Source organism: Cloeon dipterum, chromosome 4, assembly GCF_949628265.1.
Source record: "Cloeon dipterum chromosome 4, ieCloDipt1.1, whole genome shotgun sequence".
Taxonomy (NCBI): Eukaryota; Metazoa; Arthropoda; class Insecta; order Ephemeroptera; family Baetidae; genus Cloeon; species Cloeon dipterum.
Window position 1 is genome coordinate 20,625,454 of NC_088789.1, and position 13,868 is coordinate 20,639,321.

Sequence of the window (13,868 nt, forward strand, 5' to 3'; positions counted from 1 at the left end):
GCATGTTAATAAGTTGTCGAGCTAAATATTTATACTTACTTAGTTTTATTTAATAGTTTTTAAAATATAAAAATTATAACAATAATTTTAAAGGAAGTTTTAATGATAAATAACTAAAAAAATATTTATAATTTAATAAGAAAGAAATATTTTATATATTAAAAGCAATAAAATTTTTAAAAATTAAAGCTATATTAAATAAATAATATATAATTTAATGTTTACAACTTGTTTACGTTTACATAAAACCAATAAAAAAGTCATGCAAGAAGAGTATGTATGCAATGTGCCCCGCATTAATGTTAAGCGGCGCAGCATATTATGCTGAATCAACAATAAAATCAATTAACACAAAATATTCTCCGCTATAAACAAAATTAAAAAAGTGATACTACGTTACTCACTGCTTTGATTTCCTCGTGAATGTCTCTCTGACTGCGGTTGATGCTGGAGATGATACCAGGGCTCTTCAGCTCGGGCCCATTCTCGTCTAACTTGTGGAGGTGCGGATTGGATCTGAAGTATGAGGAGGACTTGTTGGGCGCGTTCTGCTGCTGGAACAGCCTGCGCGGCGCTGGGGCCTCGACGACGTTGAAGCTCTGGCTGCGGGCCAGGTTGGAGCGGTACGTGCGCGCCGGCTTCGCGGGCCCGTTCGACATGGGCGGCGCCGGCGGCGGTGGCGCCGGCCCGCTCGGCGAGCTCACTCTGTTCACGATGGACACGTTAATCATGCTGCCGGCGCTCTTGAGCGGCTTCTGCGTCGGCGTGTGGTTCGAAGACGACAGCTTGCGCGGCAGGGTCTGCGTCGACCGCGGCGCCGACTCCTCTTGCTGCTGCAGCCGGCCCGTCGAACGGCTGTACCGACCCAGCGTTGTTGTGTGCATTCGTGGTGGACTGAAAAATAAAATGCAAACTCGTCAAAATTACGACGAAAGTAAAAATTGCATTTCTAAAGAAACAAGGGGGTTTTAATTTAGGAAATTTAAATTATTACTCTTTAAACAATACTTTTCAGTTAGAATATTTTTTTAAAAAATTATTTAGCCTGAAAGTAAAAATAAGAAAAAAAATTAACTATTAAAAATCAAGATGATTATTTTATTTTAGTTAAGCCCCGCACATTCGAACAACTAACGGTGAGCTAAATAATTTAAACTCAAACTAAATAACAGAACTCGCTGTTTCACTCAGGAATTTCTGATTGTGAATATTGTTTTGAAATTAATTTGTAAATATTTTTAACATGTTCAATTATTAGTTTTAAAATTTATGTCGCAGCTACGCTATAATGCCGGCCAGTGTCTCGTCTGCATGCGCGCAGCACTCGCAGAAATGCTAAAAGGTTTGAACAAACATGGCCGCTCCCAAGTTCTTGCGCAGTGAATGGCACATATTTGCGAAGCTAATTATCACTACATTTTCAACGAAGACAAATGCATTAATAAAAAACTGAAATGTTTTGGAAGGTTTGAAATTTCTGCAAGAATAAAAAAAACGCGAAAGAATTGAAAATTCTTTGTGTACACGTAGATATTTATTTAGAAATTCGCATTTTCAGGTCAGTGAGGCTGCAATGCGGTAAGGAAATCACGTAAATGAATTGCCATTGTACCTTTTTACGTCCAAACTGACCCGGGAAGACGGGGTTTTCGGACAAAATTAATGAAAATAAAAATTGCAGAGAATTTGAACGACCTTAAAAGGAACGAAAATTCGCAGCGTTTAAAACCACATACGTTTTGGCCGGCAAGTGAACCGATTAAAACCGGATTTTGACACAATGAGCAGTAAAACAACAAGTATTCCATATCTGTGACCAGTTTGCCGCGTTAAAGCCTCGGCGGCTCATTAAAAATTCGAATTTTACGATAATTCTTGGAATAAAATCAGCATTTTTATTTTTGCAACCGTGATTGTACGCAAACGAAATATCGTATACGATCATATAAAACGTACTAAATCAAAGCTCTTTATCTTGACTTTCGATTGATGTGTAATTTGACCAAAAAACACGGCTTGGAAGCGCGATCTCGTCAGGTGGCAGCTCATGATGAATATTAACGATTTAACATGAAAACTGCAACTGTTCTGCCTTTACCTTTTCTGGAACTCTCTATGCAACCGAGAAAAACAACACATAACAGATCACCTGAGTTGAAGGTTGCGAACTGTCGTTATGAAAGGCGTGAAAAGGGACTGTTGTTAATCCGATTAGGTCGCATATCTCTCTTTTCCGTTGGTTTGTGAAAGCAAGATGCGCGTGGGTCGGCCCTCTAATCGAATCTCATCTGTCTCCGCTCGCAATAACTGACCACGCGACTAGGCGCAGCCTAAATATGGGTCGCCGCCGCCGCCGCCGCGACGTGTCTCGCGCGTCCCGAATGCGCGCACAAACACGCGCGTGAGCGGCCGCCGCCTTTTACGGCGTGTCCATGGGCGCGCGTGGGCTCACCTGTGGGTGCCTGCTCGCAGCTGCTGCAAGTTCCTGACCTCCTCCACGCCGTCCTGCGAGCCCCTGCGCAGCCCCGTCGTGCGGTGCGTGCGTCGCGAGCGCTCGCCGGGCGGCGTCACGCCGTCGTACTCCTTCTCCCTGCCGTAGATGCTGCCGCCGAACGGGTCTTCGCCCAGATAATATCTGCGAGACGGAAGAGGGCAGGTTAAATATAGTTTTTTATATGTGGGAGGGAAAAACGATTGTAACGAGATCAAGAACGTTTTTATTTTTACTATAGCTACAAAGCCTGGTTTTAAACACAATATATTAACGGAAAAATACTTGATTCAATGCAAAATTGAAATAGAGCAGACAGTATGAAACAAAAAATGATAAATATTTCAATATTTTTTGCACCAAATTAATTCGGGAACGTGAAACTCGATTAAAAATTAATGGGTCAAAATTTTTTTTCTAGATTTTAACCTTAAAATTATTAAATCTTTGATAAATTTGTGGTTGCTCTTTCAAATCTCTGAAACTGATCCTGTGTTTTTTTGGTACCCCTGCTATTGCGGAAAGGAGCATTGTCTGCTGACAGACACAGGTCACAATTTTAACTATTTAATTTGTATGACAGTAGCATATCACTCCGGGATCATGTTTTCAAAATATTTTGATTATGGAATTATTTTTAAAGTAGTAGTAAAGTCTTTCTTACTTTTCTTCAGACTCTGGGAACTTAAAATCGACGATTTTCAAACTTTGTAAAGAAAAATAGCTGTCCCAAATTGTTCTTGAATGCTTGAAATCGTTCTAAGAGCAATTAAACCGTTCATATCTTTTAATAAACCATTTTAAAACAGTTGAAATTTTCTGCAAATCGTCAAAATGTGAAGAATTTATTTGATAATTTAGACCAAAGTTAATTTCAAATCAATCATTGAGAAAATTTTCTCCCAATTAACAGTGTTGGGCCTTACCTAAAAATGCGCAAAATGACAAAATTATTGTAAAATTAATTACGAATTTTGCACGAGAAAATCGTCTAAACTTGATAGAAACCTTAGTTAAATCCCTTAAAAAATTGCATGTGAAAAGCAATTTCCTCTTTCCTGTTTTTGCATTTTAAAATAAATCGTTTTTATTGTAAACCAAGAGCGTAATTTCCCTTTAGATATAACTTTAGTAGCCAACAATTACGAACATATTATTATTGTTAACTACATGAGCCCATTGGTTGTTGAATAGTTCATCTGAGTTCAAGAATATTAAGTGCAAAACTTAAATCAGTACTGACAATGAGAAGCAAATTAATGAAATGCTCGAAAAACTAAACGGTTTGTCAATCATTTTTCTCTTATTTTGATTCCTCTCCTTGTGCAAATTAAGTGGTAAATTATCCATCTGATGAAAAAAAATAATTGATTTTAAACAGGGCGTGGCAGTGGAACTTATCTTGAACTTTGAACCCGATTTTCTCACAAATTTATACGTCAAACCTGGGTTTACCAAATTTTTAGAGAGTATTTCAAGGACAGGTAAAAATGATTCTTCAAAACCTTTCTGTATAGCTTATTTACCTTAACAATAGAAATTAAAATTTAAGAGCCAACCAACTCTTAATGCAAATTGCAAGCATTGACGTCTCCAGCGACAACGTTCCCAAAATTTATGACCCGGCCCCAGGCAAATTGCTAATAATTTCACGTATTCTCAGAAAGGGAATGAGCAAACGAGAGTAAGTACCTGCGAGGCTCCATGTCTGACGAGCGGTAAAGCTGTTGTTGGTGCTGCGGAGGCGACGAGTACCTCTGCCTGTGCCTTGGAGGGGGTCGCGGCCGCTCTTCCCCTTCGCTTCCAGTGCTGTAGTCGTTGGCCCTGCGCACCTGCTGCTGCTGCTGGTGATGCTGCTGCTGCTGATGATGGTGGTGGTGGGTGTTGTTTTGCGTAGCGTGGTTGCCGACCGCCTTGCCCTTGCTCTTCTTGTCGCCGCCGCCGGAGCGCAGCTTGCCCACGAGTCGACGCAGCGAGTCGCCGAACGAGAAGCTTTTGCTGTTGCTGTTGCTGTTCTGGTGGTGCTGTTGGTCCGCGAAACGCGTCTTCTGGTTCATCCGGCGCTGCTGGTTGTGCAGCGGCGGCGACGGCGACGGGCTGCTGTTGCCGCGTCGGCGCTGGTGCTTCGGCGAGTAGTCCGGCGGCGGTTCGAGCTCGCGCGGACTCGAATATCGCCGCTCCAGCTTGGCCAGGTTCTCTCGCGAACGCAGCAGCTCGACGCTGCGGTGCCGGTCCAGCCGCTGGTGCGTTGAGCTGTCCAGCTGGCCTCGAGCCAGCTGCTGTCTCGCCGCTGAGGTCGTCGCCGTCCGGCCCTTCCAGGTCACCTGCTCATCTTCGTACGAGCGCAGTTCCTAATTATGACGATGACAAAAAGGTGTCTTTTAGCTTCATTTAAATTCAATGGCAGAATTTTCTTGTCGATTTAAAATATTTGAAAAACTGAGAGGGCATAACAAGGGTACGAATGGATTTTTTAGACTTTACTAAAGAAATTGACCACTATAGAGACTGTGAATTTTAGACGGCTTTAATTTTTGGAACATAGATGGCTATCTTTTTCCTGGAATTTTGCTCAAATGGAGAAATGAAAACTATCTAATTGGGCTTAAATGTTTTTTAACGAAAACAAGGGCAGATCTATTATTTAACAGGCCTAAAAATTGCAACAATTAAACTTTTTCACAAGTGAAAAATTGACCAAAAAATCCACCAAAAAATTATGTAGAAAAATTTCCGAAAATGCAACGCAAAAATGTTCAGGAAATTGAAAGTTGATTTAAATGATAATTAGACGCATTTTAGATGGTTTTAAGCAATATAAAGTATGGTTAAAATGGCTCATTTGATGGTCAAACAACTATTTCAAGCAATAAAAAATTGCCAATCGCTTAAAAACAGCAGCCATATAGAAATCACTAAAATCATAAAGAGAAGAAATTTTTTCTGTCTTTCGAATGGTTTTTAAATTAATTATTTGTTGACCTATTTTCTGACGATATCTAAACACCAGAAAAATCGGATAATCCGTCAATTGCGTAAATCTATCGTGTGTCTAACCACAAACAGATAGTACCACGTACACTCCGTTAGCAATTTTCAGGCTCTTTCAATCTAATTTCGGATTTAACAATGCACGCGCGTTGCCAAATAATTATATGTGCAGCAATGCCATTGGGATGTGAACAAATTTCTATGATCGCAATTTTTCAATTCAACAATTTTAGCTTATTACGAAGCTTAAAAAATTGTCAAAATTGCTACAATTAATTAAAAAGTACAGTTTTTGTCCAGTTTAGGTGAAATTTGGAATATAGACAGTATGTGGTTATATAGACAGTATGTCGATCGATTATTTACTTTTGAAGTTCCAAAAACATCCAAAATTTTCGCTCAAGGATTCGGTTTCGGCTGTGTGACTTTTATTACGCTAAATCTTAGATCTCCGTCGGTTGATTAAATTTCCTGGTTCCTTTTTTATAGGTAAAAAATCTCTAGGGCCCAAGCTCCTTTGCAGTCACTAGGGCCCCATGTTAACCGCTCGGCGGTTCTTTTGAGCTCATAGCACACGGGATGTACTGAGAGCAGAATTTAAAAAATCACAAATCTAGAAACATTGTACTTGTTGTAAAAAGCAAACTTACTTAAAAGTCGCCCCAGAAAATTTGGAGCAATAACATTAAACCATATCGGGATGTCCCCGCAGCCAAAATCTAGATTTGAGACTTTTTCTAAAAAAGGCGCCTGCTCGCAACTCACTTAATATAGACTCCAGATCCAGAGAAAAACGAAAACAGCAGTTGTTACTTCTTCACCTCAGCCTTGGCCACGTACGAATGGCCAAAAAGCGCAAGAAGGCAAGCAAACAAGAATTTCCATCCAAGATGGTCGGCTTGGAATTATATAAAAGATATAAAAGGCCAAAAGCTAAATGGCCGTCTAATTTGCGAGCCGCGCGGCGCCCGACCCATAAAGTTTCGAGTGCGGCGATGCCCATAAAAGTTGAGTGTTCGTATGTTGCGCGGCGACAACTCTTTCGAAAGCACCAGCCAGGCACCTGCTCTTTAAAATCTTCTTTTCTGCTCAATCCGAGTTGGCGTGCGTGACCTTGTGCGTGACGTAACGCGCGCAGAGCAGAAAAAGAGGAGGCGTCCGCGAGAACGAGAAGAGCCGCGTGCAAACGCCCATCCCTGATTGTGAACGAGCGACCGACCGACCGACTACCGATGCCTGCGCATAATTATTGCCCCCACGCTCTCCTCTTCGCAAAAATAAAAAATAATCCGCATCTGTTCCGGTTCCGAGCCGGAACGAGGCCCGTTCCGCGCCGTCTCCGCTCAAGAAGCGACCAAATCGGTTCGGACGGTAGGAAACGACGCCTTTTTGAGGTATCAAATCACACAAGTTAAATTTTGAGGGGGAAATTTTCAGTAAAAGTTTGGTTTGTTTGTTTTTAGCACGTAAATTATTGAATCATATGTTTTTCTGGGCCAAGAAATATTTAATATAGGAGTTTTACAATTTTCTGGACATTTTTCATGGCTCTTTGCAATTATTTTTTAATTTTCGTGAAACGGCTTGATTCTTGTGAGGGATATTTTCATTAAAAATCACAAACTTTCGCATATACCACTTGAAATTTTTTATGTCGCTTTCGATTTCACTCAAGCAAGTTGAGCAAAGCATTTTATGCGGCATAAAACTGACTTGAATGTTTGTTTTGTGCGTGGTGGTGGCAGCTGCGATCAAACTGGACCAAAATAAAGGAAGATTGCGATCGAGCCGCGGGCCAGCCGTCGTCTATTTGCGCCAAGTTACCATACTAGGCATCCGCAGCGGTTTCTCTCCGCGCATTTCACTTGCTCAACGCACGCGGCTAAATGGACAAAACGAGCGCCGCCGCCCGCGCGCCTCTTGAGAAATCAATCGTGCAGCAGGAAAATAAATCCACGCACGTAAAAGTCGCGTGAATGACTGATTAGTCTCTTTGAAGCATTGCGTTCCGCGAACAGGTGCTCCGCTATCACGCAACTTCCTGGCAAAAAACCAAGGTTCGCCCTTAAAAGACGAAATGACATCACTGTCTGGTGACTAAATTACTCGATATGGACACAGTTTCTCCGTGTAGGTCGCTAAAAATTCATAAAAAACTGGGACAAATATGGAGCAATGATGAATATTTAAATTTACTCTAATTCTAATTAGGATTATTACACGAAAATAAATTTCTCCAGTAGATAAAATCATTTTCCTGTTAATAAAAGATTTTCCTGAACGTACATTTAAAAAATTAATTTCTAAAATGGAGCCATTTTTACGAACATTACGCAAAAGAATATTAATTAAAGTACCTTGTTTCGTTCTATATTAAAAAAGCCCGTAAAATTAATCTCTTTTCGAGCATTTTTTAAATTCTAAGGGAGATTAAATATTGCAATAATAAGTGTTAATGGTAAAATTACCTGGTGCGGCGGCGAGACGGGCCTGGCAGAGTGGTTGCTGGTGTAGCCCATGACTGGGGAAGACACGCGGCCTGCGTGGCTCGGCGCGGAAGAGGCGACTGCGACGGCGACTGGAGAGGCAGCCTGCAACCTGCCGCCGAGCTGCTGAGTGGGCGAGGTGCTCGCGTTGGCTCGGTTGAGCGCCTCGACCAGGCTTGACACCCGCGGGCTCACGTTGTTCGAGGCCAGCGTCAGCGCGGGCGGACTCGGCCGCCGCTCCGCCCACTCGGACACCCCCTGGACACAGTGCGGACGCACACATCAGTTTTGCGCAATTCGGAAATGCATGGTTACTCGTTTGTTTATTTTTGTTCGCTCTGCTCGCAGGTTGTGATTATTGTGTGTCAGTGTGAGTGTGTGTGTCGCCGTGTTGAAATATGGGATTGCCCCAGAGAGGCCTTTGCTGATGCACCGAGATCGAGATGCATTTGCCTTATTGGTACGCGGCTTCCCACTTTTTGCAAAATCGAGTCATTGTTTCCTTTCATTCATGACTGGAAAACTGCATTATCAATATGGACATGATGTTGACATTATTGCATTTTATATTTTATTGCATGATGAATGTTTAATTATTTTTATTTTCTAAAAAGATTATTTTATAGTTAGTTATAAGTTGTTACAAAAATAAAAATAATATTTTGGTAGAATATTTCTGAGCCAAGCAGGAGCTTTTCAAACTCCCAAAATAAATTAAAAGATCGTTTTCTTAGTATTTGATCTACATTTTATTCATTAAATATACTAGAGATCAAACAACTAAATCAGGGATATTAAAAATAGGCTTAGTTATTTCCGTAAATTTTTGTTCCCTTATCTACAGAATATATGAGCAAATTTTTGAAATATTTTCTCGTAAATACAGAAAGATAAATCTGTCCTCTTAATCCAATCCGAATACAAATTCGAATTTTTCTGCAAGTCAATTTTTAAAGAGAATTAGAATCAAGCTTTGTTTTTATTTCATCTAGGTCCAAACTGCATTTTTCAAATTTGACAAAACTGAGGTCAAGGTGGCCATTTTTTGAATTTTAGGGTGAATTTCCTGGTACTTCAGATTTAGACACTTCATCGATTGTTTTTCTATTTGGAAAAAAATGTTATTCACCTTTCCTCATTCCCCCTTTTATTATTAACTTTCTTGCATTTTTAAAGAAAGGAAACAATCGTCTTGAAAATTTTCTTCCTTTTGAAATATTTAAATTTATATTACTTAACTTTCTCACGCTCAATATTATATTTTTAAATCTAAATTGTAATTTGATTTTTTGCTATATGAGGTCTAAAAATCAATTCTATACCTCCTGGTTCGTTCGGCTTAATTTATTTTGATTTTATAGCCCTAAAAAGGCAATGCATTTTTAAATCATAACTCTAATTTATAGAGTTATTTTGTAACACTAAATTTAATAAGCTCATATATTAAAAAAAATTATATAGTGAAAACTTTTTAAGGGCAATGTTTATAAAAGTCCAGGCCGGGAATTATTGCCTTAATCTTTGTTATTATACCTAAAAGCAATATTTTAAAGGTTTTTTTTTATCAAATTTTTACCCTTCGTTTTACCAATCGTTTCTTGCTGTAAAATTAAAATGATTCTTTTCTACTGAATCGCATATTTTTTTCTGGAAAATTTTAATTTGAAATTAAAAGAACACACACACACAACCCTAAAGTAAGAACCCTTTGCTGACGAAATGCTGCAGTTTTGATTTTGTGTTACAGTTAAACTATTTGTAAGGAAATTTGTAAAGAAATTTTCGAAAAATCACACATGAGGGTTTCAATTAAATTAATTTAACTGTAGGATGTTTGTCTGAATGAGCTGCTAAGTGAAAATTTGAAGGGCCTCTCATGCTTGAAATTCATGTATGTCGTGTTTGAATAAAGTTTAATTAAGGAGCTACTCTATTTAAAAAAAAACATAGTATACGTATGAAAAAGCCCTTCCATAAAATGCACGTGTAGTAAATAATCCAACATTTAAATTCAATTTATTAAAAACCCTCCCTTCGTGATTTTTCTTATGTGCAACTCACGGCTTGTTGTCTGACCTGGAAGAAAGTGGCACTGCCGCCTCCACTGCTGCTGCGGCGGACGTCATCCACCTTGACAGGGGTGGATGAGGCGTGTGGCAGGATTGGGGCGGGCGGGAGTGGCACCTCTGGGCTGCTGGAGAGGAAGACTCGCGTCTTCTGCTCCGAAGGGCTGGGTGTGGCGCGCACCGGCCGCGACTTCATGGTCACGTTGATGAAGTTGGCGGCGGACGGCAGCGGCTGCTCGTCGATGGAGCTCTTGGAGCTGCGCGACTCGCTGCCGAAGTGGTGCTCCAACCACTTGGACGTCTCCACCTTGCGCGTCTCCTCCTCGGCGTCCAGGTCGAGCGGCCGCTTGGTCAGCGCGTCCTTGCGGGCCTGCGCCGCGGCCAGTGCCGCCTGCTGCTGCTTCTCGGCCAGCGGCGAGTTGACGCCGGCCACGCCGACCTGCTGCCGCCGCGCACGCTGCATCCGCGTCGACAGGCTCTCCCACTCGGGGTCGGCCATCCCCTCGGTGTCGCCCTCGACATTTTCCGCCTAAAACACAAAACACACCAATCAACACAAATTGCGGATTTTAAAGTTTTTTTGCAAAGTATGAATATGGACATATTATAAGTAGCAAGTTTTGATATTAATAAAGCAAACGAAAAATCGGAATAGACTCTGTTTAGAACGTTATCGAGGAATCCGCATGAAAGTCTGAGACAATGCATGAAATAAATTGTTAATTTACACGAAAGGCGCCAGTTAAATAATGTAAAATCAAACTACCGAGAAATCATTTTTTTAATTTCAAGATCAAACAACAAAAAGTAATTAAAATGATGGATATAAGGTGAAATGAGTGAACAGTGGAACTAGAAAGTTTAAAAATTAAATAAACCACATTGTAATCTTAGAATAGGATAATTTTATTAAAAAATATTCATATTGAAAAACTTAATTCAAATGTTTGATTCGTTATTCATTGATAATAATCAAAAACAAATTCATTGCTAGTTCCGTTTTATGTAACATTCTCAAGTGTTAAACATTTTATTTTTAAAAGGGCAAATTATTAAAATGAGTTTCTTACTAATCACAGACTTAACATAATCTTACATAAACGCTTTATTCTATATTTTCGACAGCTATAATAATTGAATATCTCATTTCTAAAGCTGGCAAAATGTCTGGTGTCACCTAGGGGCAGTAAGGGCGATCTAAGATCTAAGTTATTTTAAGTCTTAAAATTAAAAAACTTAAGAGCAAAAGAATGTAATGCAGTTTATTATTTCTAGTAGGGATAATCAATGCTATTAAATTTATAAATTTTTTCAAATAAGTACTTTACAAAAAATACATTATTAATTAAACCTATTATAACAATTCCAATCTTAAATTTTATATTTTTTTAAAAATAATATTTTTAAATTCTTTTATATTAAAAAGCACAAAAATTATTTTTTTAAAACTATCAAATCTATTTATATTATTTTTTGTAATTACATTTTTTAACAACAATTTTTAAACAATTATAGTTTTAATTTATTTACCATAAAAGTTTTGGTCAAGGTGAAAAATGGATTAGATAAAAATCTTATACTTAATTCTCAGCATCTTTTTCCGCAATGGGAAATTTTTCACTTTTTGAAATACATTCTCTACCAACTTTCTTTGCCATAGAAAAACACATTGAAATTTTAATTAACAAAAATAATTCATCAACAGAGTGGATTAAGATTGCAATTTATATGGCAAAAAATACCATTTTTATCATTTGACATTAAATTGTTTTTGCTATAAAATTTTCTATCGCTATGCGAGCATCCATAAAATGCCAATTTTGCTCACCTGATATCGCATCTGTTCGCCAACGACGCGTCCGCCGGTGCCGAGGTAGGTAACTAGCGCCTGCTCCTTGGTGTGCGCGAAGCGCTGCGTGCCGTGGCCGGCGTCGAGCTCGTGCTCGTCCTCGCTGGCACCGTCCTCGGGCCTGTTGTCGTCGTTTGTCTCCTCGTGCTCGGTGGTGCGCCGCGTCTCGGTGATCACTCCGCCATGGTGCGCGCGGCTCAGCTCCTGCGCGTCATCCGTGTCGACCACGCGCCGCGTCGAGCGCGACTCGTGCACCAGCCGAGGCGCGGTCACCAACGCAGACGCGTCCTCCGGCCTGCGCAACACCGAACGCACGTCCTGACGCGTCTGCACCGCCTCCAAGTACGCCTGAAACGAGACAAGTCGAGAAGAGGTTAATTTTTGTAACTTTTTTCGATTTTGTTATGAGAAAAATTGCACCCCTGGTTTTTTGAACAAAAATTACAGGGTTTTGCATCATATTCAACCCCTGAAACGTTTGTATTCTGCGCTAAACTAGACAAAGAGCTGGGAAAACCAATTTAAAAGGTCAAAAACCTATTATTTTATCAAATTATTAACATTTATTTAGAATTAAATTTTTTAAATTAATATTTAGACCGTCCAATATATACAATATTTTTGATCAAAATTCAGAAAATTGTGGAAAATCCGCAAACAGTTTTTTTGCAAAGCAGTGTGTATTTTTTTAAAGAATACGGGTTTTTGAAAATCCTGCTTCAGACGAATCTTGTCATGAATTTCTCACAAATTAAGTCATTAAATTATAAATCTTCCTTATTCTAGATACGCAATAATTTTAAAAAACAATAATTAATTTTTTTTATTTTATGGAATTTTAATGTTAATCATAATTTAAATCAAATATTAGAAATTACATTTTTGCTATTTTAGCGTCAAATTTCTTAAAAATAAAGATCAATCAAATAAAGAAGGGATCTTTTGTGCATATTATATTTACTTTTCGTCTTAGTAAATAACTTAACTATAAGCAATCTTAATTTACTTATAAATATTTGGGGTGCTGCTGGGAAATTGTTATTTTCATAGTTTATAGTAAAAATTTCTTCAAATTTTTGTTTTATTTTAATTAAGAGTCAAATCTCTAAAATTGCACTCGAAACTTAAGCTCATGACGAGGAAGCTGTACTAGCTATATCCTTATTTAAAACTTTAACATAAAAAGGATACATTTTCAAAGAGGCACTGCAAAAGGGGAAATTTGTATTTTGTAAAAATCTCGCGTACATGTAGCAGAGAAGATAAAATTTAAATAAATTATAAATTCCATGTCGAATTGCTTCATTATTGAGCGGCCTCTAAAAGATTGCGTCACTCAAGAATTGGCAAGTAACCAGCAAAGAGAGTAAGAAAGAAAAAAACTCAAAAAATTAAAGGCCGTGGAGCTCTGCATTAAAAAGTGATGAGGAATGCCGCGGCGGATTTGTCTTGGGCGACTAATATAGACATGCAAGCCAGCTCGCGGTGCAAAACCCACGAGAATTTTTTGCTCTCCTCGCCTTTTGTCACTTCATCAAAACATCAAAGTCATCGAGATTCGATGATATTTTGCGCCCGGTCGCTAATCAAAGCTGCCCGAAAAAAGCCTCGTCACGCGAAGGCCGAGCCAAAAGAATCGTTGTTTCCTCTTTCGAGCAGACAGCCAGCGCTGCTCCTCTCTCGATTTGTCAATTGCTGATAACCGCAGAACAAAGTGTGCCGGTTCATTTTTTCGTTTGCTGCTAATTTGATTACGTGCCAGGGAAAAAAGCAGGAAGTGGCTCGTTAAAAACAAATCTCGGCGCCCGAAGGTCACGGGAACGAAATGAATTAGAATAATACGCAAGTTGTTGCGAAAACGCCCTGCCGAGCGCTCGCCTCCCACATTAGCCACCAAAACGAGAGATCATTTTATTATTTTTCATTTAATACAAACGACCACGTCTTTAGCAATGTTTCCAGCGGAGAGGCGCACTTTCAGCCAT

General features: G+C 39.4%; 1 protein-coding gene across 3 annotated transcripts in view; it reads right to left on the reverse strand.

Annotated features, from left to right (window-relative positions):
* chas (chascon) overlaps positions 1-13,868 on the reverse strand; it is a 51,126-nt gene that overhangs the window by 1,772 nt on the left and 35,486 nt on the right. For 2 of the 3 annotated variants that reach the window (XM_065491878.1, XM_065491879.1), the window contains 6 exons: positions 11,863-12,231; positions 10,030-10,563; positions 7,951-8,226; positions 4,184-4,842; positions 2,453-2,635; positions 405-894 (listed from right to left, as the gene is read on the reverse strand). In XM_065491878.1, coding sequence (XP_065347950.1) covers positions 405-894; positions 2,453-2,635; positions 4,184-4,842; positions 7,951-8,226; positions 10,030-10,563; positions 11,863-12,231 — 2,511 coding nt within the window. The remainder of the gene's footprint in view (positions 1-404; positions 895-2,452; positions 2,636-4,183; positions 4,843-7,950; positions 8,227-10,029; positions 10,564-11,862; positions 12,232-13,868) is intronic. The other variant, XM_065491877.1, reaches the window with a different exon arrangement.